A 22899-nucleotide genomic window follows, 5' to 3' on the forward strand; every position below is an offset into this window, starting at 1 on the left:
GGCCACGGGCCTGGCCTGGGACTCACCCTGGCCCTCGTCCAGCACTGGGGTGTCCCCCGGGCCCAGGACTCACCCTGGCCCTTGTCCAGCACTGGGGTGTCCCCCCGGGAGGAGCAGTTGCTGCGTGGTACGTTGCAGCGCGTGGCACAGCCCACCAGCGTGATGCCAGCCAGCACCCCATCTGCGCCTGAGTCCTCGGGGTTCACATCGCTGTCCAGGAAGATCTCCCCTGGAGGGTAGTCGCCGTCGCTGGCGGCTGGAGGGAGTCACAGCCGTCACCCAGCTCTGAGGGGCCCCCGTGACACCCCCCAGCTCCAGTCCCAGTGTGGGTGTTGGGAAGGGAGGGGCTGCCTGTGACGCCACCCCATCTCCTTGTCCCGGGTGAGCGCCGCACTGGGGTCTCCGCCTCTGTCAGCGACAGGACCGGGCAGTGAACTCCCCCCTGGACGCCCGCCCTGGGAACCCAGCACCTACCAGGGATGCTGGAGATGCAGAGCACGTGGGCATTGCACACGGTGAACTGGTCCACAACGGTGCCCGGCTGGTTGGCGTCGATGACCACCACTTTGCTGGTGGTCAGCGTGCTGGTGAGGATCCACACACGGCTGGAGGTGGCATCTGCCTCGGGGAGCTCCTTGGCCTGTTTTCAAGCACAGGGACAGGCTGGGGCACCCACTATTCTGGCAGCAACGGGGGCCAGTGAGGGGGCCCCACAATCTCTCAGGATCTGGCCTTGCCCATGGCCTCACCCTCCCCTATGGCCAGGACGGCAAGAAGGCAGAACTGTACTCCGTGTCTAGGTCCAGGAACTCAGAGCCTCACCTCCCCAGAGGAAAGCTTAGTTCCCAGCATTAAGGCGCTGACTCCTACCTCAAGCCTGGAGGTGAAGTGAAGCCCCAGCACCCAGCCCCTAGCCTAGCTCCTCGGCGGCAGAGACGCTGCTCCAACCCGGCTGCCCTAAACCTCCGCCCCTCCTCGCTGCCCCGCCCACCCGCAGCGGACCTCAGGTGAGCCGGGTCTCTGGCCACTGTCCCCAGCTGTTCTCCAGACTGGGTGCGGCAGAGCCCTCTGGACGACAGGACGCCCGCTACCCTGACCTTCTTCTTCTCGGGGGACGCGTGGTTGCTCTTGGCCTCTCCTTCCACTTCTCGGTCGCAGGTCAGAGGGTCGCGGCCCGGCGCGGGCTTGACTCCATTCCCAGGGCCGTCCTCACTCAGCTTCCAGCCGCTCAGGTTGACGCCCGCGGCACACCACAGCTGGGGGAAGGCGGCCGTGAGGTCGGGGAGCCGGCTTCCCCGCCCTCCTGGACGTAGCTTCTGGGGGCCTCTGCCGCCTGGCGCACCCCGGAGCCTCACCTTCATGGTCGGGTCTTTCTCCACCAGCGGGCGGCAGTACACGGGGACCGGCACATTCTTCATGCGGGTGTCCTCCTGGCCCCCGTTGGGACTCAGCTGCAGGAACAGGGCAGCGCGCGCTGTGGGTGCCAGGCCGGGCCGGCTCACCGGCCTGCGGCTGCCTCCGCTGCCGGGTCCTGCGGGCGGCGCACTTGGGACCACCCTGCCCCGCCCACGCCCCGCCCCTGTCCCAGCCCCGCCCCAGCGTGTACTTGGGACCCCGCCCTGCCCACGCCCCCGCTACGCCCAGCACCTGTTTGTACCTGGGACCCCGCCCCGCCCCAGCACCTCCTTTTAGTTGGGGCCCCGCCCACGCCCCCCTCACGACCCGCCCCAGCACCTGCTTGTACTTGGGACCTCGCCCCATCCCGCACCCGCCCCGCCCCAGCACCTGCTTGTACTTGGCCGGCAGACTCCAGCCGCAGGCCTGCAGCCGCCCGTCGTCATTGCGCACGTGTTCGCGCACCTGGCGGTACTGCTCGCGCTTCTGCTCCCGCCGCGCGGACGACGTGCAGTCGCTGACGGGGAAGGGCGGGCAGGTCACTGGGTCTGCAGGAGGGCGCCTGTGCCCCGGGGCTCCCCCTCCTGGACCTGCACTGCCCCTACCGGGCGCGCATCTGACGGCTCGGAGGCCACTCCAGCAGGTGTCCCTGTCGCTGGCCCAGGTGTCCCTGTCGCTGTCCTCCACGGCCGTCCCCCTTCCTTCCCCCTCCCTTCTGGGGAAACCACCACAGTCTTCTGACCTGGCACAGAATTCCCCATTCGGCCCTGGACCCAGATTCTTAGCTTCAAAACTAAGGACAGCACAAAATTCCAGACACAAACTCATTGCCCAGAAAGAAGCTCAACGCTGCAGGAAAAGTTCCTGTCAACTCCGAGAACCTCTGTGGAGCACAGGGTGCAGGAGCCGCCCGGTGGGGTCTAGGGTCGCTGCTGGCTGCCTGGTGGGGGTCACCAGAGGAGCAAGGCCCAGCCCCTGGGACCATGCGGAGGGAGTGGGGGGAGCATGGCCTCGGCCAGGGATGCCCAGTGCTCCCACGGGTGTGCACGCCTTGGTGGGACCCCAGAGCAGCACTGTGGGGGCCAGAGGGGAGGGCCCAGGAGACTCACTCATCTGGGAAGAATTCCAGGGGCCGGCTGCCCGCTGAGCTCTGGCACATGCCGTGGTTGCGGCGCTGGCTGAAGCCGGCTGTGGTGGGCGACTTGTAATGGATGTTCACAGAGGGGTATGACCGCTTGGCTGGAGGCGGGCTAGATGAGGAGCTGAAGAGGCGGCTGAAGCTGCCGGCGAGGCACAGGGAGTGAGGGCAGGCCCGAGGGGCAGCCTCCCCAGCAGCCACTGCCCACACCCGCCCAGAGCCCCCAACTCACAACTGCCAGATGGTGGACTTCTTCTTCTCCTGGACAGACGGGTGCTCGCGGGATGCTCTGCAGGGAAGGGGTGGGGGAGAGGCCCTGCTCAGCCCAGCCCAGCCTGACTCTGCCCTGCCCAGTCCAGCCAGCCCCCGTGCCATCACTGGGCCCTCCTGCCTCCCTTGCTTCAGACCCTCCCCCTGGACACAAGCACGGGAGCATCGGATGAGAGGGGTTCCTGGGTGTTACCCGTCTCTTCCTAGAGGGACCCTGCTGCGCTGGCCCTGATGTGCCCCAGCCTCTCTCTAGCCCAGAGGGTGCATCCACTGGCCAAACCAGGGCTGTGCCAGAGGCCTGGCTCTGCTGGCCCCTGCAGATTCACCAGGGAGGCCCTGGCACCCTCAGTCTTTCAGGAAGAGAGGGGAAGGGGGAGGTCAGCCACACTTCCCTCCCCAGGACCTCTGAGAGCGATTCCCGCCCCCGAGCGCAGGAGCCTGGAGGCCCACCTGATCATCTCGGTCCACCGCACGGCCTCCTGTAGCTCCATCAGCCGCTCCTTGTACTGGTTGCGCTCCATGAGCACGCGGGCCATCTCCACCCGCGTGAAGCGGCGGCGTTGCGCCATGGGGATTTTGTCCTGCTGGGAGAGTGCCGCTGCTCAGCGGTGAGGGGCCACCTCTGGGAGTGGGCGCACCCTAGGGCGGCTTCCCCATGGGCTCAGGCAATGCGGTGGGGAGGGCTGGGCATGGGACAGCACCACCCACCGGGAACAGGTCCCCTTCTTCCTAGAAGGCCACATGGCACACTCCAGGGCCACTATGCGGTGTGTTTACCTAGAAGCTCCTGGCAATCCCAAACGCCCTCATCAAGGCTAACAGGTGGGACCAGCCCATGGGCACAGCAGTAAGAGAGGATCTGGGGGGTGTGGTGAGCAGGACCTGGGTCACTATGTCAGAACTCATCGGTTAAGGTACCGGTGAAGCTGCTGTCCCTGGCAGAACCGTGTCCTCATGCAGCCCTAGCTGGGGTTGCCCTCCCTGAGTGCCCCCCCGACTGGCACTTGGAGTTCACAGCTGTGCTTGCAGCCTCAGGCCCCATACAAGGCCAAGGCACCGATCGGGCACCTCCCCCACCAGGCCCCAGGTGGGCCTTGGGGAGTGGCAGCTGCCCAGGACACCTGTGGCTCTGTCCCCTCCTAGAGTATCTGGAGATGGGGGCTGCATAGGGTGGGCCAGGTGAGCAGCTAGTTTTCCAGGTGGTGGCTGTGGGACTGGTCTCCTGATAGGTGTGTCACACGACCCCACAGCTGATGAGTGTGAGCTTAGCATCCAAACGTCACCCCAGGTTAGAGGCCCAGGACCGCCCTCTGTGTAAGGAGGGCAGCCAGGTCACTGGGCCGGGTGAGCAGGGAGAGCCCGCCTGTGACTGCGGGCAATCCACAGCTGCTAGGACCTGGGTGAGGTGGCATCCTATGGAGAGTGGGGCTGGTTCTGACCTCATAGAGTCCAGGGTGGGGGTGCTGCTGCTGGGTGCAGGCTTCACACAGGAGATGGGCCCAGAGACCGGAACTAGGGCATCCCACTGACCGCCCCACCGCGCCCCGCCCTGCCCCCGTGCCCCACCCCGCCCTGCACGTTAATAGTGGAATATACCAATTCTGTACAGAGACAGCTGCTTACATCCTCCACCTCTTCTTTGGGTTCACGGTGGGCAGTGATGGCCTCCGACTTCACTCTGTGGGATGAGGACGGGAGTGGGGCGGGAGTGAGGCCCCCCGCGCACCGCCGGGGCTGTGTCACACCTCTCAGCTGCTCGCAGGGCTCTCCCCTCAAGCTCTTGGCCCTGAGCATTCCTGCCGGAGCCCTGGGCCCACCCTCCACCCCTGCCCCTGTGCTCCCCGAAGCCCGGCCAAGGAACAGGACCTCCAGCCAGCCGGCCAAGTGCTGGTGGGAAGGCGTTGCTGGCCAGGGGAGACCTGGCCCTGGGCCCCACAGACCCGGCACAGGCACCCCCTGCCTCGGGCCTGCCCCTCACACCTCCCTTTCCTGTCTGCAGCCAGAGACACCGGTCGGGAGAGCGGGGTGACGATGGAGGAAAAGGCCACAGGGAGGTGCGGAGCGCTGAGGGGTGCCCCAGCCCTTCCTGGGCTGAGGGCGAGGGCAGAGGGGAGCGCCGGGACCCACAATGGCTAGAGGCCCTTTCCCCTCTCCCTTTCTCCTGAGCGAAAGGCCGCGTGTGAGCGCGGCAGGAAGGGTCGGCTCAGCCGTTGGATGAGGGACACCCACGACAGAGCGCTGTCCCTCGTGCAGGACTCCCGCAGGCAACAGGAAGGGGCGCCCAGGGTGGGGCCGGACCGGACCCCGCCCTCCATGCCCGGCCCCGCCTCCACGGGAGCCCCGCCCCGCGGGTCACGCCCACCTCCTCAGCTCCTCCTCCAGGTCTTTGATGCGGTTCTCCAGTCTGAGTTTGGCCTGCCTGGCGGCCTCCAAGTCCCCCTTCAGCGCCTCCTGCTCCCCCGACAGCTGGTCCACCTTGGCGATGAGGTCGTTTTTCACCACGTTCAGAGCGTTTCTTTGAAAAGGCAGAGAGAGAGGCGAGCTGCTGTGTGCATTAAGGGATGGGCTCTCAGAGGCAGCTGCCTACCCTGGTGATCTGAGCACACACACCCTGGTCCCAAAAGTGAATGAGCGGTGACAGGTGGTGGTGAGAGGCTGTGACCCCCACCACCCTCTCCCCAGGAGGGTGGGCTCAGTCCAGTGGGTCCGGGTTTTCCCTGCAGGCCACCCTGCAGGCTGGGCGGCTGCAGCTGTTACAGGAGCCCCTGGCCCGTGGAGGGAGGGCATTCTTACTTGGTTTCTAGGAGCTGTGAGTTCTCCAGCAGAAGATTCCCCACTTCCTTGCCCATTCCTGAAACAAAGGGCACTGAGTTGTCACATGTGCCTGGTGAAGCCAGACCCTGATGCCCATCCCTGCCTCAGAGTAACAAATGTCCCCCTGGGGGAGGGGGCGCAGCCCACGCTGGAAGGACCCCACCCCCTGGGGCCGACGCGAGGGGTCAAGGACCAGAGGCCCGAACTGCAGGAAGACACCAGGCTGGGCCATCCCAGGAGAGGCCTCTGTTGGTCACGGCGCAGGCTCTCCACCAAGCAACACAGTTGGGGAAGGACCTGCTGTGTGTGAGCTCGTGGGGTCTCAGCCTGGCCTCTACAGGGCACTGTGCAGGTCCCCGGGTCCTGGTGGACACCGCAGCCCTGGGCTGACTTCTAGAGCTCAGCGATGGGGATTGCGGCTGTCTACTGACATGAAGTCTGCGCACCAGCAGGGCCTGGACGGCACCCCGAGAGGCCTCTGCACAACCTCCTCCATCTCTGCCTGCCCGGCCCAGCATCACCATCCTCCCCCAGGAGAACAGAGGCTGCAGTTGTGGTGATGGGACAGGGCCCCGGGCCCAGGGGGCAGGATGCCCATGGCAGGTACAGCCCTCAGCGGCCTGGGAGCAGACCTGGGACCTGGCCCGAGGGCAGGGCCCGCAGGGGGCAGAGGTGGGAGTGAGGAGGGCAGCGCTCCCAGGGCAGTGCCTGTTTCCCCTGGAAACAGCAGGGGACCCAGGAGGCCACAAGGCCCCAGAGCACGGCTGATCCTTTAGGACAGCCTCCCGCGCAGTTCGCCCCACAGCCTAACGCGGCCGTGGCACGAGGTGACCCCACACAGTGTGCCCAGCCTGGGTCCCCTGCTGTTTCCGTCCCCAACTCCCCGTCCCCAGCGGGGCCTGCCTGCCCTTCAGGTGGGACACAGCTGGCCCCGGGCGCAGGCCTTCTGAACTAACGAGGCTCAGAGACGCTGAGGCCCACCGCCCCCAAGTCCATCGAGGGCCTGTTCCGAGGGGGTCAGGTGCCCACTCGCCACGCCTGCTGGGGGCCCCACACCCCACCCAGAAGCCACGGCCCTGCTGCCCCCACGTGCCCCCCATCAGGCTCAACAAAGCAAATGGCTCAGGAAGCGTGAGGGGGTGTCGGGGAGGCGGAGGAAGCCAGAAGTAGGGAAACGCGTACTGAACTGGGGCCTTGGCCTTACCAAAAAAATCATCACGCACTATGGGCGCCATCCCAGTCCCACGGGAGACAGGCGACCGGGGCGGGAGGAGGAGAGGGAGAGAAGAGAAGCGCGTTAAGCCCGTGTGACGAGCAGGCGGGGGGACGTCAGGGCTGCTGCTCATCAGGCTAGGGGTGCTTGCGGGAGCGGGATATAAAGGTCACCCTTGGGCGACGCAGAGGCCTGTCAGGCCAGGAGCGCGGAGCGGTGAGGGGAAGCTCGGGGAAGCTCAGGGAAGCCCAGCGGACATCTGACAGTGAACTCCTGGGAGGAGGGAGGGGTTAAGGGCAGGGTCTCTGCAAGCGAGGGGGAGCTGTGCCAGGCCCGGTGCCTTTGAGTGGGTGTGTGGGGGATGACCACCTGAGGGTGGTCAGGGCCCCAGAGCCTCTGCTGAGAGCAGGCGGGCAGGGCCATGGCTCAGGCGCCCCGTGCAGAGGACCTCTGACTTCCAGGCTGCACTCGACAGAGGGGAGATACCACAGAACGGGGCCCCCACGTGGTGTCGTTAACTCTCTGCCCTGCGGAAGCTGAAGAGACAGCCTCGGAGGAGAGGCTGGGTCCAGGGCATGGCAGCTCCCCCTCACTTGTCAGGGTCCCCATCCGCAGGCCAGTGGAGCAAACCAAAACAAGCTTCGGAGCAGCAGTGGGCTGGCAGCGGAAGCACGCGTGCCTTGGTGGCTGGGGCCGGGGACGGGTGGGGACGGGCTGCAGCTGGGGTGTCCCAGGGTGCCACCCCTCCACTGGGACGCCACCGCGGGGAAGAGGGTCACAGCAGAGATACACACCTGAGAACTCCCCTGCAGCCACGTCCAGCGAGGCACGGAGAGACCGGGGGGGAGGAAGCGACAAAGGTCAATTGGTGACTGAAACCAGCAGAATCAAGAGGCTCTTGTTAAAGAAAAAGCAGCAATGACCAGCCATTTCGGGTTGAAGAGCCCGAAAGAGTATGAGCGGACATCCCCAGGCCCGTGGATGCCAACTGCCACTCAAGGCAGGGCCCCCGCGGGAAAGGGGAAGCCGGGACAGCACGGTCCTCGGTCCCTGGGCCTGGGGGCAAGCGTGGCCCTCTCTGCTCTCCCCACCCATCAGGAGGGCCGCCCGCCCGTGAGGCCAGCCTGTGTGTGGGGGTGTGGTGGGTGCTGGGTGTCCAGCCTCACAAGCGCCCCCAGAGTGGGTGAGCTGCCGACACGGACCTGGCCTCGGGGGCGGGGGGCCTGGCCAGCCCAGAAGACCAGGGCCCTCTCCTTTGCCAGGAGGAAATCACTGAGTCAGGATGGGGTGGGGTGGCCCTTCTTTGTGCCAAACTGCTCCCCGCTACCCAGCTGAAGACTTGAAATGGTAGTCTTCCCTTTGGTTCACTTCACACAGAAAGAAATGATATAGTCGCCCGACGGAAGTGACAAGAGACGGACTCTGCTGGAGGTGCTGTCATTGCTGCCTGCAGAGCCCAGTGTCCTCCTCAGACCTCTTTCTACACAGACATCACTTTTTAAAAAACAAAATCTCGACCACACTCCCCATCGTCTCGGGCAACTTGCTCCAACCATCACCCTGAAAGCGTCCACGTGGAGACGCCCCACTGTTTGCCGCAGCTCCTCTGATAGGCGTTTCGACCCGGGGCTGTGCAGGCACCACGGCGCGTGCACGGGCTCCTGTGGGCACGCTTGGCCCTATCGGACGAACAGTGGCCTCACTCCTGCAGGCCCAGATGGCTTCCATGTCACCCATCACCTCCCACCAGCAGCACGGACAGCACCCGCTTCATTTTCATCAATCGTTTGAGGAAAACGAGTTATCACGGTTCATTTCTGTTACTCCTGAAGTTGAGCAGCTTTTCACGTTTGTGGGTCCTGTGAATGTCCTACTTTATCCTCTACTCATTTCCTGTTGTATGTTACTTCCTTTAATGTTAATCATGGAGACCATATATATATGTAGGCTTTGGCCATGAAGAGAGGCACAGGTTATGAAAATACTCTCCGATACCCTCTTCTGGTTCTATTATCCTCGTATTTTTACGTTTCGATCTTTATCCACCTAGAAATTACTTATGTACATGGTGTGAGGTTAGATTAGACTTCATTGCTATTCAACGACTCCAGTACATATGCTGAGTCAGCCACAATCGGGCACCTTCTGGCGTCAGTGACAGGGGACCAGGCTTCCCGTTGCTGACACCTCCTCCAGCTGAGCTGGACTCTGGGCACAAGAGCAGAGCCCCAGCTCACCCGTCCAGCTCATCCCTGGACAAAGGGCCAGCCCCACGCTCCAGGGCTCCGTCCACACGTCCCGAGAGCTCTCCACCCTCCTCAGCTCCTCAGGGCTGCCTGCCCTGCCTGTGCCCCTCGCACTGAAGCCTCCAGAAAGGTCCCCAAAGGCCTGTCAACCCCAGGAGCAGGGTCTCGTTCCAGCAGAGCTGAGTGGTGCCCAAGAGGCCTTCTGCCTGACAAAGTGCCAGGACTCAGGGTCCCACCCCCCAGCTGAGAAGACAGCTCTCCCTGTAGCCCCTCAGAGCAGACTCATCGGAGGCGCTGGTTAGGATCTCCTGCAGGAAGATCAGGTCAGGCACTCCCGCTCCAGGGAACCAGCCCAAGGAGCCCTGTGCGCATCATGCTGGGGGCCGGTGACCCACCTTCACCTACGGCTTCAGTCCTGTGGTTCCAGGTAACACCCATTGATGTGCAGTTTACAGGGACTGACATCCAGGGCGGTGCCACCTGAACCACAGGAGGTGGCCAAGTGCCACAGCATCTGCCAGCCCCGGGGGCGCCGAGGTGGGAGGGCAGGGACGGCCACATGGGAGGGACGGCCACATGGCGAGAGTGGACCCACCGTCGGCGCTGCAGCCGTGGGCATGGCAGGGAGGGACTAGCTCTGCAGCCTGGGGCCATGGAGCAGGAGATCTGGCCAGCAGGAGGGATCAACACGGGCAGGCCACCCAGTGCCGCCAGGGAGCGAGGAGGCCTGTGAGCTCCAGTGATCTCTAAGAACCACGTGAGACGCCACAAGCGAGGCAGAAGCCTCAGTCCTGACAGCCAAAAGGGAGTCGACCCAAATGCCCCTCCGTGGCTGAACGGAGACATGAAGTGTGGTCTGTCCACACACTGGAACGCTATTCAGCCACTAAAAAGGAATGAGATCCTGACAACGCTCCTATGCGGATGAGGCTCAAAGGCATTCTGCTAAATGAAGGCGGGCAGATGCAAAACGCACTGACATGAAGTGCCCAGGGAGGCGCGTCTGCAGACGGGAGGAGGAACGGTGGCATGGGGTCAGGGGTGGTGGCAGGGACCGCTGCTTGTTTTGGGGGGCGGGTGAAGTGTTCAGAAGTCACACGGTGAGGAGCGCACAGCTAGCGTGGTGTGGACATCCCCCCTCCGGAAAGCTGCTGGTCGAGGCAGGGCCGCTGCCCGGGCTGGGCGTGAGGTCAAGTCCTGGCTCTGCCTACGCACCTCACCCTTGTGACCCTGGTTTCCTCGTCTGGGACGTGGGCCACCAGCAGTGCCGTGCACAGAGCATGCCGGCATCCCTCTTCTCATAAGGACCATGATGAATGCAGGAGTCATGTCACATGACATGAACGGAGAAAGGCACGAGGCCCGGGACCCAGCGTCGTCCCTGAGACCCCCACCATCAGCGCGGCCAGGAGCAGGCCTCCGCCCCCGACAGGGAAGCGCAGTGTCCTGTGCCTGCACGGTTCCCAAGCGTGTGGGGCCCTGGTGCAAAAGCTCTGCTGTGCACGAGGCTGCCCGCAGCCCCTCGCAGCCTCCCCGGCAGGAGAGCGCTCGCTCCAGTGACCGTAGCCTGGACCCAGGTGCCTCCTCCCAGCCGCGCCCAGCCCTGCCGGCCTGCACCCGTCCCCATGAGTCCACGTCCCGGGGGGGACGGGGACCCACGTCTAGAAACCTCTCCTGAAGACATCACCGGACACTCCGGCGGAGACCTAAGCCCGCAAGTGGCTATGAGAGTGGAAGTCGAACAGTACAATTTAGAACCAAGATGGAACCCATCAGGTCATTTGCAGTCACGTGAAGATAAGGAAGGTAGAACGTGCCGCGGAATCTTAGTCATTCAGGGGAACATCAGCGTCAGCCACAGAGAACAGGCCAGATGCACGTGGCCGCCCCACACCCTGGGCGCATGTGCTGGTGAGGGGGTCTCTCATCACGACACGGCGGGGGCGGGGGGCTGCTTTGGTGTTTACTCTTTTCTTGGCAGAGTGTGATAATTATTTAACATTCTTACCAGCTTGTACCCTTTTTCCAAAATTGAGAAAAATGGCTAAAAATTAAACTTATATGATATTAGCTGAAACATGTAAAAAAAGAGCAGAAAGATGTCAAAATATTAAAGGTGATTATTCCTAATAGATTTTTTTTGAATACTAATAGTTTTGTACATTTAAAAATATGTATTTTTATATAATGCTTATGAGAAAGATTCTGTTAAAAATATTTATTGCCCAGAGTGGGCATCCTTGTCTTGTCCCTAATCTTAGAGGGGATGCTTTCAGTCTTCCTGCACGGAGTGTGAACGTACTTCCCAGTCCTAAAACGCGCCTGACAGCTGAGACGGTGGTGAGTTTCACGTAGCGTGTTCCATGGCACCCCGATGCACGTGACTGTGCACCCACAGCCGGCACAGACGTGCTGGCGCTGAGCCCCCGGTGCTGCTGCCGCCTGCAGCCCCCACCCCGAGTAAGAGCCGGCTCCTGGGAACCACTAGGCAGAGGAGGCAGGGCAGTGCCAGCTGAAAACGCCAGCCGGGCCCCCTTCGTCTACGGGTCAGGCCCGGCAGTGCGGGCAATTGGCAGGCTAGCCAGGCGGCACTGTCCACACGGGGACCCTCTGTGGAGATGCCCCGAGCGCCCGTGGGCATGTCTGTCGGGGGAGAGACAGCAGCAGCAGGATTGACAACCAAAACTCCGGGATGCTGGACAGCCCTGCCTCCTCGGGCTGCTGGTCAAACACCATCACATGTTAGAAGGCAGGGCTCCCAGATGCCGCTGGAGCATCGCTACCAGCCCGCTGGCCACACGTCCAGAGGGAGCAGCCGTGCCGGTTCCAGCTGCTGCCCCAGCCCGAGGAGAAACGAGAGGACCCTCCCCCCGGGGGTGGGGAGGGGATGCACCGGAACCGCGGCCCCGACGCCTGCCTCGCTGGCTCAGAGCAGGACGGACGCCTCAGGGACGAGGCTGCCTCTCCAGGCTCCACTCTGGACATGTGCCGGGTCCAGGGGTGGGGCGGAACCTGGGAGACTGCAGGACTTGCCGCCACTGCCCTGAGGGCCCCAGCCCAGCCTCTGGGCTACACGGGCTCTCTCTGCACCATCTCACACTCGCGGAGGGCGCTGACTGTCTGGGCACATTCCTCCGAACTGGAAGAGCTAGCAACGGCCACGCTTCCAGAACGTCTCCTGAAGGTGGGAGAGGCTCGGCGCAGGGGCCGCTGAGGACTACCGGGTCAGGACTGTTCTTGGGGTGACAGTGTCGTCTGCAATTAGTGGTTCAACTCCATGAGCACCGCAAACCCTGCAGGGCGGCACCCTCCACATTTACAGCTGGTACAAAGAACTTCCCGGCTCACAGAGACTCCACCCTCATCAAAAACAAGAGCACCCACAGCAGGCCCGGGAACGGCTGTGTTACCTAGCAGGTCGGCCCCTTCGTCCACGTCTCCGATGACCTCGGAGCCCGCCGTCGACAGCTCGTGGTACAGGGAGTCGGTGTTGATGCCAAAAGCCTTGTTCACGATTCCCTGGGTCGGGCTGTGAGGACACGCGGTGAGGGAGACCAGTGAGCAGGCAGCACCGCCGGACCAGGCATGAGGACGCCCCTGCAGGGCTGCCGATGCCAGCGCTGCCCGCGCAGGGGCAGCCATGGCAGGTGCTGGGTCAGCACCCCAGGCGTTTCCCCCCCGAGGGGCTGCGGGCACGGGCTCTGGGCCCAGCAAGCACCTGCTGCCCGTGCGGTCCAGGCGGGGCTCCCGGCCCATGTCCAGCTCTGGGGTGGAGTCGATGATGTCCTGGACGTCAGACCACTCGTCACTGCTGCCCATGCCTAGGGGACACAGTGGAGCCTGGGTTGGGGGTAGCCGGCGGCTCCTGGCACTCCCTGTGGCTGCCCTGGGGCCCCCTTGTCCAGAGACCCCAGGCCAGGCCAGCGTGGGCAGGAGGGTCAGGGGAGGGTTCTTCTGGGGGACCGGGGGCCAGGCGCAGTACCTATGCTGACATTGCGCATCTCCTGTGTGACCTGCACCTCCATGTTGCGGCTGTTGCGCTTCTCCCGCGCCCGCTTGCTGTTCTTGGAGCTGCCGTAGTCGCCCAGTGGCTGCAGGCCCTCACTGAGGGGCGTGACCGCGGCCGAGGGCACAGAGGATGTGGGCGTGTTGGACTTGGTGCCCGTGGTGCTGGGCGTGGCTGCTGCTGAGGACTGGCCCGACTCGGACATCTCATCCTGCGGACACTGGGGCCAAACACAGGGAGAGGGAGGCTCAAGGCATGGGTCTCGCCCCCGGGAGGCCGGCTGGACTGCGCAGGGTGGGTGGGTGTAACGTCCACTGCCTCGAGGCCCCCTCACTTGGGGTCTTTGCCACCCTGCAGTAACACAGCACTTGAGGCCGGAGTGAACGGGACAGGGGGACACTTCTCTCCCACCGGGCTGATTCCTCCCGTCACTCGGCTCATCTGGCTGCAGCCTCTGGCTCTCCAGGGGCAGGTACAGCTTATTTAAAAGGCTTCCCCAGGACAGACAGGTAGTTATGTGGACGGGGCCGGTAGCTCCTTGCAGCCGGAGGGTGGACAGAGCTAAGCCACAGCCCAGGGCAGGGCAGAGGCCCCCCAGCAGGGGAGGGGACTGGGGAGGCCGGAGTGCCTTCTGATCAAGTTACCACTCCTCTGCGAGGCCCTCGAGGGCAGACCTGTCCTGCCCCGGCCACAGTCAGGGGCTGTGACGCCCCGATTCTGCCAGCGGTGGCCCCTCCCCAACAAAGAGACACCAGGGGACGGGCTTCACTTAACCTCCACGGCCCAGCTGAACTGAAGTTTGCCTTCGACACCTGTGCAAGTGCAAACAAGTTGAAACCCGACTTCTGCAGAATGGGATGTCCCCAAATATTTCAGGAGTGCAAAAAGATCAGATTAGTAAAAACTGCCATCGACTGTCAACCTTAAGGATCTCCCTGGAGACAGAAAACGCTGTCTGAATACTGTGCTCTCCTCCATCCGTCTTTCCTGGGGAACCTCAATAGCAGCAGCCCCTGATCTGTGAACTGAGCCCAGGGCCTGCAGTCTCTCGCCTATGCAGAGAAGGGGCACAGTCTTGGCGGGGCAGGGGGCGGGGGGACGACACAGCCTGTGTCCCCTCTGGGCACACATTCCCCTTGGTGCTTCCAGAGGACCCGATGGTGGGGTGCGGCCTTCTCCGTGAAGCTGGAGAGAAGCTGGGACTCCCGCCTGTAACTAGGCAGGGCCGGCTGGGCTCCTGGGGCCACCTCCAGGTGACCGGGGGTCAGAGCTGGTTGGGAACTTCTGAGATCTGCCTTGCCCCAAGCAGCCTGGTCACCCCGAGTGCCACCCATCCTGGGCTGAGATGCCTCCACTGTCTGCATCACCGCTAGGAGGGGCTTCCGTCCCGGCAGCTGTGTCCCCAGGGGACACTTGGTGGTGTCTGGAGACACTTGTGGTGGCCAGAGCCAGAGCTGGGGGTAGGTGGAGGTGGGGTACCCACAACACCCCACAGGGCACAGAACGGCCCCCCAGCCAACCATACTTGGCCGCGTTGCCAATGGGCTGCGGTGAGAGGTTGCCTGCAAACACTTTTGACTTGGCTTTGGGCTTTACAGGCTAGGGCCAACTTGTAAAGGACAAACCCTTTCCTCCTCACAGCACCGTGCATGTTGCGGGCCTCTGTGATGGCCCCGTGTGCTCTGTCTGCCCACGCGACAGAGGCACCTGGGTGACCCACGGGGAGGGTTCCTGCTGGTGCCCAAGGAGGGCAGTGCGTGAGGCTGCTGTCCCGGGATTTCACAGGGGTGGGCACCACGTGAGCCCACGCCACACGGAAGCACACATTTTCAGACCACCTGACTGAACGGCCATGCTCCTTGTCTGTCCGTGACTTGAATGCTTTTGTTCCCTGGGCCTCTTGACCCTGGTGATTACTGTGGGGCGAGGCGGCATCACCAGGCCTCCCTGGCTCCCCAAGCTGTCTGTTGCCCTACAACAGGCCACCACTTACCCATAGGACACTCCCTGGCCACTACTTACCTAAAGAAACCTGCCAACCTCTAACACCAACGAGCAGCAGTGGCCTCCAAATGCAAAGAACCCACATCCCAGCGGCCGTGCCTCCCATGAGGAGCCACAACTGTTTGGTTAAAACACTGAAAGTACAGTACATAAAAACAAAAAACAAAACAAAACAACAAAACAAATTAAAAAATTAGGAAAACCTGAAAACCTACAGCATAAAATGAAAAGAACTTAAAAGTAACTGTTAAATCAAACAAAACACACCTATGAACTAAAACATAAAAGACTATGGTTTATTAAGAAAGGACGATTTCAGACAACGCAGGAGGAGGAGAGACACGGTGAGGACGTGAGGGGCCATCCGGGAGGCCCCCCACCCCGCAGCTCTGAGGCTCACGCACCCAGCAGGAGCCCTGCGGAGCCCTTCTGCCCAGACCCCACTTGCCGGCAGGACCCTCAGTAACTGGTAGGCACGAGGCTCACTCCGCAGAACAAATGCAGAGCAAGTGGGGTCACTTTCCAACACAGCTAGTAGCTGGCAGCCTCCTGCAGCCCGGCCGGGTGCTGCAAGGCCGGGGGGAGGCTACAGGGAGGCCTGGGCCCAGGTCCGCCCCCGACCTGGAGGCCAAGGGCTCTGCTGCCCACAGGTACCATCTGACAGCCTCGGAGGGGCATCGCCAGACCCAGGGTGGCCTCGTCTCCCCCAAGGTGGCCTCCTCATGGGCAGGGGGGCCGTGGCCTGCCTTCTCCAGGCTGATCCAGCCCACAGAGCAAGATGCGTGGACAGTGCCAGGGAGCCCTGCACGAGTGCCTGCCCTTGGCCTTGTGGGACCCCAGTGCCGGGGGGTGGCGCTCACTAAGCTGGGCAGCCCGGATGTCCACCTTCTCAAGCTTGGGCCCAGAGGTCACCAGCACAGGCAGGCCAGGGAGAACAGCCCAGAGAAGAGAAGCTGCCCCCGGCCTCTGGCCTTCTGGTTGGAGCACAAACCTGGGATGCCAGGACCACACGCGTGGAGAAGCCTGGCCTGGGGTGTGGTGAGGGATGGTCACTGTGCTCAGCCCTGCTGCGGGCTCACCCTGGCACAGGCAGCTTCCCAGAGCGGCTGGGACCCCGTGCGGACCACACCCTCCTGGACACAGTGGGGCAAGGTGGGGCCCTCACTCCGCGGCATGGCTACAAAACCTGGTAGCTGGAGCTGAGCTGCAGCTGGCCGAGGTCGCTCAGATGCCAGTGGTCCCCTGCAGGCGCGGGCTTGCCCCCCATCTGTGCACGTACCGAGCCATCGGCCAGGGGGAAGACGCTCAGGGACGTGGGGCGCTCCTTCCTGCTGAAAGGCAGAGAGAGGACAGGGAGGGGTTAGAGGAGGGGCTCCCGAGGCAGGGCTGCAAACCCCTCCTGGACGCACGGGCACCCACGGTGCAGCTGGGGTTGCTCCCCTCAAACCCCCCACCTCTGCCCAGGGCTGAGTAGGCTGTGACCGTCTGAGCCCGGCGCCTGAGATCCCCACTGACTGCGGCCAGACTGACTAGCCAGCTCACTCGCCCGGGGCACCTCCGCTCCGCAGTGGCCCCTCGGTCCATCCCCCTGTCACAGCGTCACCACCCCTTCATTTGCATCCATTGTAAACAGAGGCCTGCACGGCAGGGCCTGCGGAGGCCCTGTGGCTTCGCAGGCGGCATGCCTGACTTCTCCTTAGCACAGCTTCTGCCTCCAGGGGTCAGGAGGGGTCAACCTTTCTCCCCTGCTGCTTGTCCCATCGCTGCTGTCAGGAGCCCTGGGTCTGGAGTAGAGAGCTTATGCTGTCTGCAGCCACACGAGCTTTTCTCTCGCTCTCAGTGGTTCCTCCTTTTAAAGCTCCGTAAGCAAACTGGGAACGTCCAATAGGCTGGATGGAGGCTTAGAGCCGCCTGCCATGGCCGGTCAGTCCCTGGAAGACGCTCCGGGCTGTTAGTGGCGAGGGCACAGAGCCGGGCCCGGGGTGGCACAGAGTCCATGCTGCTCAGAGCCCGGTCAGGCCAGGCGTCTGGACCCCTCACACAGGCGCTGAGATGGGGGTGGCGAGGCCACTTCGGGGGTCCTCAGGGGCCGGTTCAGAGGCTGGGCTGTCTGGAGAAGGGGGGGTCTTCTTCACAGTGCCTTGCGGTGCAAGTGGTGGACAGGCAGGCAGAGTGGCCAGGGGCACAACTCCGGGAAGGAGGTCTCTGCCGGGGGTCCCCCACAGTTCCGGGGCTGGTACGGTTGGGGCCCCCATTTCCTGCCGTCTGTCCTGTTCAGGAGAATGCCGCCCCTGCGGAACAGTGTCCTGGATCCTTGGGGCCTGGCTGTGCCCTCCGGGGCTCTTCTGTGGGTACAGAGCCAGAGGAGGCCTGGGGGGCCGGATGTCTTCCTCGGATGATACTGTGTGCCTCCTCCGTCAGCCCTCGTCCCCCAAGACAGACGGCACTTTCTACAAGGCTCGGCCATTGCTTAGAAGGAGCTCAGATGGCAAGCTAGGCAGGCTGGGTCCGTAAATCCACCGTGGCTCTCCCAGGACTGTTTGCTGGCTACAGGCCCTGGCCCCGGGCCTCCCTGGGGCTCCCAGCCCCTGCTCGCTGCTGTTCCTCCATGGGGCTCCGGTGTGGGGGCCTCCTCTCCTCGGGCCCAGCTCTGACGGGGGGCTGCACACCAGGGTCCTTTGGGCCAGGCTGTCACCAGGTGCCACAGGGCAATATGACGGTAGGGGCAGCATGGGACCATCTGCCTCCCAGGATGGCAATCTTCTCTGTCGCCCACCTCCATGGCTCTGTGCACACACGGAGATGGCCAGGCCCAGATCCCCAGTGGAAATCCTCACAAGGGATGAGTCCCGTGTCCTCTCCTCTCTGAGCCTCGGGAGTGTTTGGTGGGGATTGCTGTTGGCTGGCCAGCCAGAGCCCGGTCCGACGCTTGGCCAGCACATCCTCCTGTTACACCCCCGCAGCTCCCCCAGGGGACTTCAATGCCCATCTACCCCTGAGGCTGCAGCCTGAGAGGGCCACACGGCTCACAGATGGCACGCCTCTGGCTCTGGGCCGAGCAACCGAGCTGGGCTGCCTGACACCGGGTGCAGTGTCTCCACCAGCGCGTGCCGCCTCCTGGGGTATGGACATGAGGTCCAGCCTGTGGCCGGCGGGTGTTGGCCAGTGGGGTCTGCATCGCTCCCATCTCTGAGACCCACCTGCCCTCCTCAGCCACAGGCCCTGTAAACGTGCGTCTGGAGCCTTCGATCGACGCGCGACCCCGGCAGCCGTCCAGGCTCCCCCAAGCTGAAGCCCGGGGACGGCTGCAGGCTTTACCTTCTCCTCCAAGACTGGCGAGGACTGCGGGGCAGCAACACACAGTGGGGCGGCACACGGCGGGGCGGCACACAGTGGGGCGGCACACAGTGGGGCGGCACACGGCGGGGCGGCACACAGTGGGGGCGGCACGGGGCGGCGGGGCGAGACAAGAAGACAACATTAGAAGGCGATGGTCGGGGTTTGGGGCACGTGTGGGCACACGGAGAGGAATGGGCCCCACGGGAACAGACAGATGTGGGACATGCAGACGCCTACTCCGGACGGACACAGGACACATAGACACACAGCCTCTTGGCTTGGATGGCAGGTGGCGCCCATTCAGACAGGGTGAGTCGAGCGTCTTCCCCCAGATGCCCCAGCACACGCGGGCACACCCGCGCGGTGACAGGGCACACGGTCACACACACTATGTTCGCGGCTCAAACACGCTCATCAGTTTTATTCTAGACACACAGGTTCATGACACCAGGCCAGGGGTGGAGGAAAACGACCGAGGCTCAGGGGCCAGTGCTAAGGAGGAGGCCCTCCTGGAGGAGCCTCCACAGGATCCAGAGTTGTGTCAGGACAGGATGTACCCCAGAGAAAAGTGGGCCTCCCCTCAACCTGCCGTACAGGCCCCAGTGGGACGGTGCTCCCTCTCCTCCCATCAGGGCGCGTTCTGGACGCGGGGGTGGGGGTGGGGAGGGCTGCCACCCACATCTGTTCACCTAGAGTCTGCCCAGGGCTGTCAGACACGCACGGGGCCCCGGAACCTCTCGATCACAACCCAGGTCCAGGCAGGGCTGCAGGGCGGCAGAGCCCAGTTCCACATGCTGCCGCAGGCACGGGCAAGAGATGCTGTGCCCTGCGGTGAAGGTGAAGCCAAAGGCGGCCAGCCAGCTGGCAAGGCGACGGGCGCGGCCCAGGCACAGCCCTGCCCTCAGCTTCCCACACAAGCACAGCTCTGGCCACCCGCCCCCCCACACACAGATAGGTGCCTCTTCACCTCCAGGGCACAGGGGGGACGGGCGGCAGCCCCCACACCCCTTTCTGCAGGCAGGGGTCTCCTCCCTGGGGCTCTGCTCTGGAGTCTTAGCAGAGCCCGAGAGCCTGAAGAGGGCGACGGTGAGGCCACACCCAGGAGGACGGGAGGTGGGCCCCAGAACTACAGAGGGAGCCCCCGACTTGAGGCTGGCCCTCGGTTCGGTCGCTTGGGAAGTCTCTCCGTGACTTGTGGCAGGCGTGAGGCGTCCGTGGTGTCGGGCAGCGGCAGCCTGGAGATGGACATTGCCCACCTTCAGACAAACCTGATCCAGAAGCAACATCTACAGAGGCTGTGTATCTGAACAAACTCTGGTACATATCCCCTCAGTGAACTCTCACGGAGCCGGGGTCACATAATGACCCCTGACACCCTCTCCTGGGGTGCTCGCGTTTCCAGAAAGGAAGCATCCACAGCGGCTGGAGCCCCTCTCCCCACTGGAAGCAGCAAGACCATCTGAAAACAGGCTGGGGGTCCTGGCGCTCATCCTTCCCAGGTTTTGCCAGGCCTTGCGGACACATCGCACTTTGGTTTCGAATCCAAGGACCCAACAGCTGTGCCCACTGCACCGGGCGAAGGGCTGATGGGCCCGGCATGGACAGGCCTGAAATATCTTGATTGCAGACATCACCCACCAAGGAGGCGGCGCTGAGAAAACGGAGGACAGGACGGACTGGGGCTTTAGGCATTCGCAGAAGGAACAAAGGGCCACAGCTCCAGAGGCAGCTCCATTGTGGGGCGGGGGGGGGCGCTGGGGTCCAGCCTTAGGCCCCTCCTCCTTCCTCCAGCCTGATGAGACTCGGCCCTGTGCAGGCAAGGCCTGGGAGAAGACCTCTGACTGTGTGCTCTCCGGGGACGGAGGTGTGCTTCTGTCCTGACTGAAGATGGACCAGGACCAGCCTGGCCTCTGCAGGTGTCTCTGCTCCCCGAATGAAATTGGCGTGGGGTGCACGGCTGTGTCTGCTGGGCCCCCAAGTGGCGGGGCCTCCCCGACTCCGACAGCCAGTTCCCGCCATGCGAGCTGGTCGTGGCCGACAAAGTCAGTGCAAACACGCACGCACGCATCTCACAGGGAGTCTCCATCCCCCTCCCATGCTGGTGGATCCTGTTTCCTTTTTTTTTTTTTTGTTTCCTTTATTTTACAAAAGAGAAGATGAGGTGCAGAAGCACGTGGTGACCTTTAACACATCGCAGAGGACGGGGCCAGGGCTGGGAGCCTCCCGTTCCCGCTGACCGGCCCCAGGCCCCAGCGTCCTGCAGGACCCCGCCCGCCCCGTTGCTGGGCGTGTCTGCTGGGGACAGAGCGGCACCTGGTGCCACCCCAGCTGGCGTCCCGTGACTCACACTTGTCACGCTCTGCGCACACCTGCAGGTGACTGCCAAGTGCTCTGAGTGCTGGTTTTGAGGCTACAAGTGCATTTACCAGAGTAGGCAAATTCACCAACGCGGAATTGGCAAGTATCAGGATCAACCATGCGGTTCCCCCGGGCCCTCGTGACTGCCCACGGCCCCGCACCCACTGGGCGCCTCCTCAGCACACAGCCTCGCTCAGGCTACATGCTCTGACCAGACACCCCCTTCCTGAGCCTGGGGTCCGGGCGCTGGGGTGCAGCTGGCTCCTACCTCCGCCCTGGCAGGCTGCCCTCCGTCTGGCTGTTTCCCCCGACCTGCTGCATCTTGGACCTCTCAATGTGCTCCACGTAGGTCTGGATCATCTATGGGGACGACACATCTGTGTGACGCTGTCTGTCTGCCCCGGCCACTGCTCTCAGGGCTCCGACAGAGGAGGAGGCAGAGCGTAGGGACCGGGCGTCGGCCGTGTGGGGTCCACAGCCCGCCGGTTTGGCAGGGGCGCCGCAAGAAGACAGAAGGTGGCTGGGCCGGGCAGCACCCACCTCCGTGTGCCGCTGGTGCAGCGCGTTGTACTCCTTCTTCATCTCTGACTCCCGCTCCTCCAGCCGGGAAACTGGAAGACACAAGCCACCCACCTCTCCAGGTCATGGCCTGCTCCGGGCTGGCCTGCTGGGGGCGGAGGGCTGCAGGCAAACCCAAGCCCAGCGCCCTGACCCCGGGGGCGGCCTTACCCGCGGCAGCTGCCCTGGGGACACGAGCTGGCGGGCTCCGAGAGGGCCAGTGGGGGAGACTCGCACGGGCCTCAGGCAGCGGGCAGCTCCCAGGTGCGGGAGGAACCCACGGGCATGCTGAGTCGTGCCGAGTGTGGACAGGAAGTGAGCGGATGGTTCATGGACAGAGGCTGAATTTGGAAGTAAGCAGCCTCTGACACAGGTTCAAGAGAAGAAAGTCCAAAACAGGGTGGAACACACCGTGTCCCTCACTTGGACCCGGGGCTGGGGAGACGGGGTCATGACCATGCCATCTCTGGGCTGAGGCACTGGGATGGCCCCCTGCATGCTCTGTCAGTGCCCGGACCGCCTGGAGGGCCACCCCAGAGCCACCGGGCCTCAGACACCCTGCACCCCTGGGCCTTTATTCCAGCCACAGCCCAGCGGAACTCTGCGCAGAGCACGGGATAGGGCATGGGGCAGCCGTGCCCTCCCCTTTCCGTGGTCCTGACCCCCGGCGCTGACCAAATGGAAAATTCAGAGTGTGCTTTGGAGCTTAAATGTGTTTTCCTTCTAAGAAAAGATGTCCTGTGCGCTCAGTCGTGTCTGACTCTTTGCAACCCCATGGGCTGTAGCCCACGTGGCTCCTCTGTCCATGGAACTCTCCAGGCAAGAGTACTGGAGTGGGTTGCCATTTCCTCCTCTGAGAAAAGATGAAAAGGTTTCATATGTGAAAGTATTCTAAGCAAAGGGAGTGTGAAGGATTCTGTGGAGTTACAGAAAGGGTGGATCTATTGGAGAAGGAAATGGCAACCCACTCCAGTGTTCTTGCCTGGAGAACCCCAGGGACGGGGAAGCCTGGTGGGCTGCCGTCTATGGGGTCACACAGAGTCAGACACGACTGAAGCGACTTAGCAGCAGCAGCAGCATGCCAAAATGAAACAGGCCCCTGCTTGTTCTCACCCTGCAAAGATGTGTGTGTGTCTGTCTGTGTCTGTGTGTTTGACTCTATCTGTGTGTGTGTGTGTGTGTGGTTTGTCTACATGTCTCTGTGTGTGTGTTTGTGTCTGTGTCTATGTGTCCGTGTGTCTGTGACTATATGTCTGTCTGTCTGTATCTGTGTCTGTGTGGGTCTGTGTCTATGTGTGTGTGTGTGTCTGTCTGTGTCTATGTGTGTGTTTCTGTCTGCATGTGTGTGTGTGTGTGTCTGTGTCTACATGTCTGTGTGTGTGTGCATTGCCATGGCCACTGGTCACCTACACGCTCACCTACAGTACCTGTGGGGTACTGGCTTCAGCAAATGGCCTTCATGTCTTGGTCTCCGATATGATAGACCCAATCACCAAACTTTTCTTTTTTTTATTTCATCTTAACTTTTCAGAATGTGGACAGTGGACAGAATGTGGTC

At 63.1% G+C, this 22899-nt stretch overlaps 1 protein-coding gene across 18 annotated transcripts in view; it reads right to left on the minus strand.

Moving 5' to 3' along the window:
* The window catches only part of MAPK8IP3 (mitogen-activated protein kinase 8 interacting protein 3), a 43868-nt gene that overhangs the window by 4175 nt on the left and 16794 nt on the right, over positions 1-22899 (minus strand). Inside the window, exons 3-22 of one of the 18 annotated variants that reach the window (XM_006076868.3) lie at positions 21324-21394; positions 21052-21143; positions 18405-18428; positions 16273-16417; positions 13059-13302; positions 12795-12897; positions 12487-12605; positions 7625-7636; positions 6822-6839; positions 5597-5654; positions 5166-5318; positions 4400-4481; positions 3254-3387; positions 2766-2822; positions 2505-2675; positions 1786-1912; positions 1356-1451; positions 1098-1256; positions 475-640; positions 74-229 (exon numbers count right to left, since the gene is read on the minus strand). In XM_006076868.3, the coding sequence (XP_006076930.2) occupies positions 74-229; positions 475-640; positions 1098-1256; positions 1356-1451; positions 1786-1912; positions 2505-2675; positions 2766-2822; positions 3254-3387; positions 4400-4481; positions 5166-5318; positions 5597-5654; positions 6822-6839; positions 7625-7636; positions 12487-12605; positions 12795-12897; positions 13059-13302; positions 16273-16417; positions 18405-18428; positions 21052-21143; positions 21324-21394 (2187 nt within the window). Of the gene's footprint in view, positions 1-73; positions 257-474; positions 641-1097; positions 1257-1355; positions 1452-1785; positions 1913-2504; positions 2676-2765; positions 2823-3253; positions 3388-4399; positions 4482-5165; positions 5319-5596; positions 5655-6821; positions 6840-7624; positions 7637-12486; positions 12606-12794; positions 12898-13058; positions 13303-15104; positions 15224-16272; positions 16418-18404; positions 18429-21051; positions 21144-21323; positions 21395-22899 lie in introns of those variants that run through there. The other 17 variants (XM_025275277.2, XM_025275281.2, XM_025275275.2 and 14 more) reach the window with 17 other exon arrangements.

Source organism: Bubalus bubalis, chromosome 24 (genome assembly GCF_019923935.1).
Source record: "Bubalus bubalis isolate 160015118507 breed Murrah chromosome 24, NDDB_SH_1, whole genome shotgun sequence".
Taxonomy (NCBI): Eukaryota; Metazoa; Chordata; class Mammalia; order Artiodactyla; family Bovidae; genus Bubalus; species Bubalus bubalis.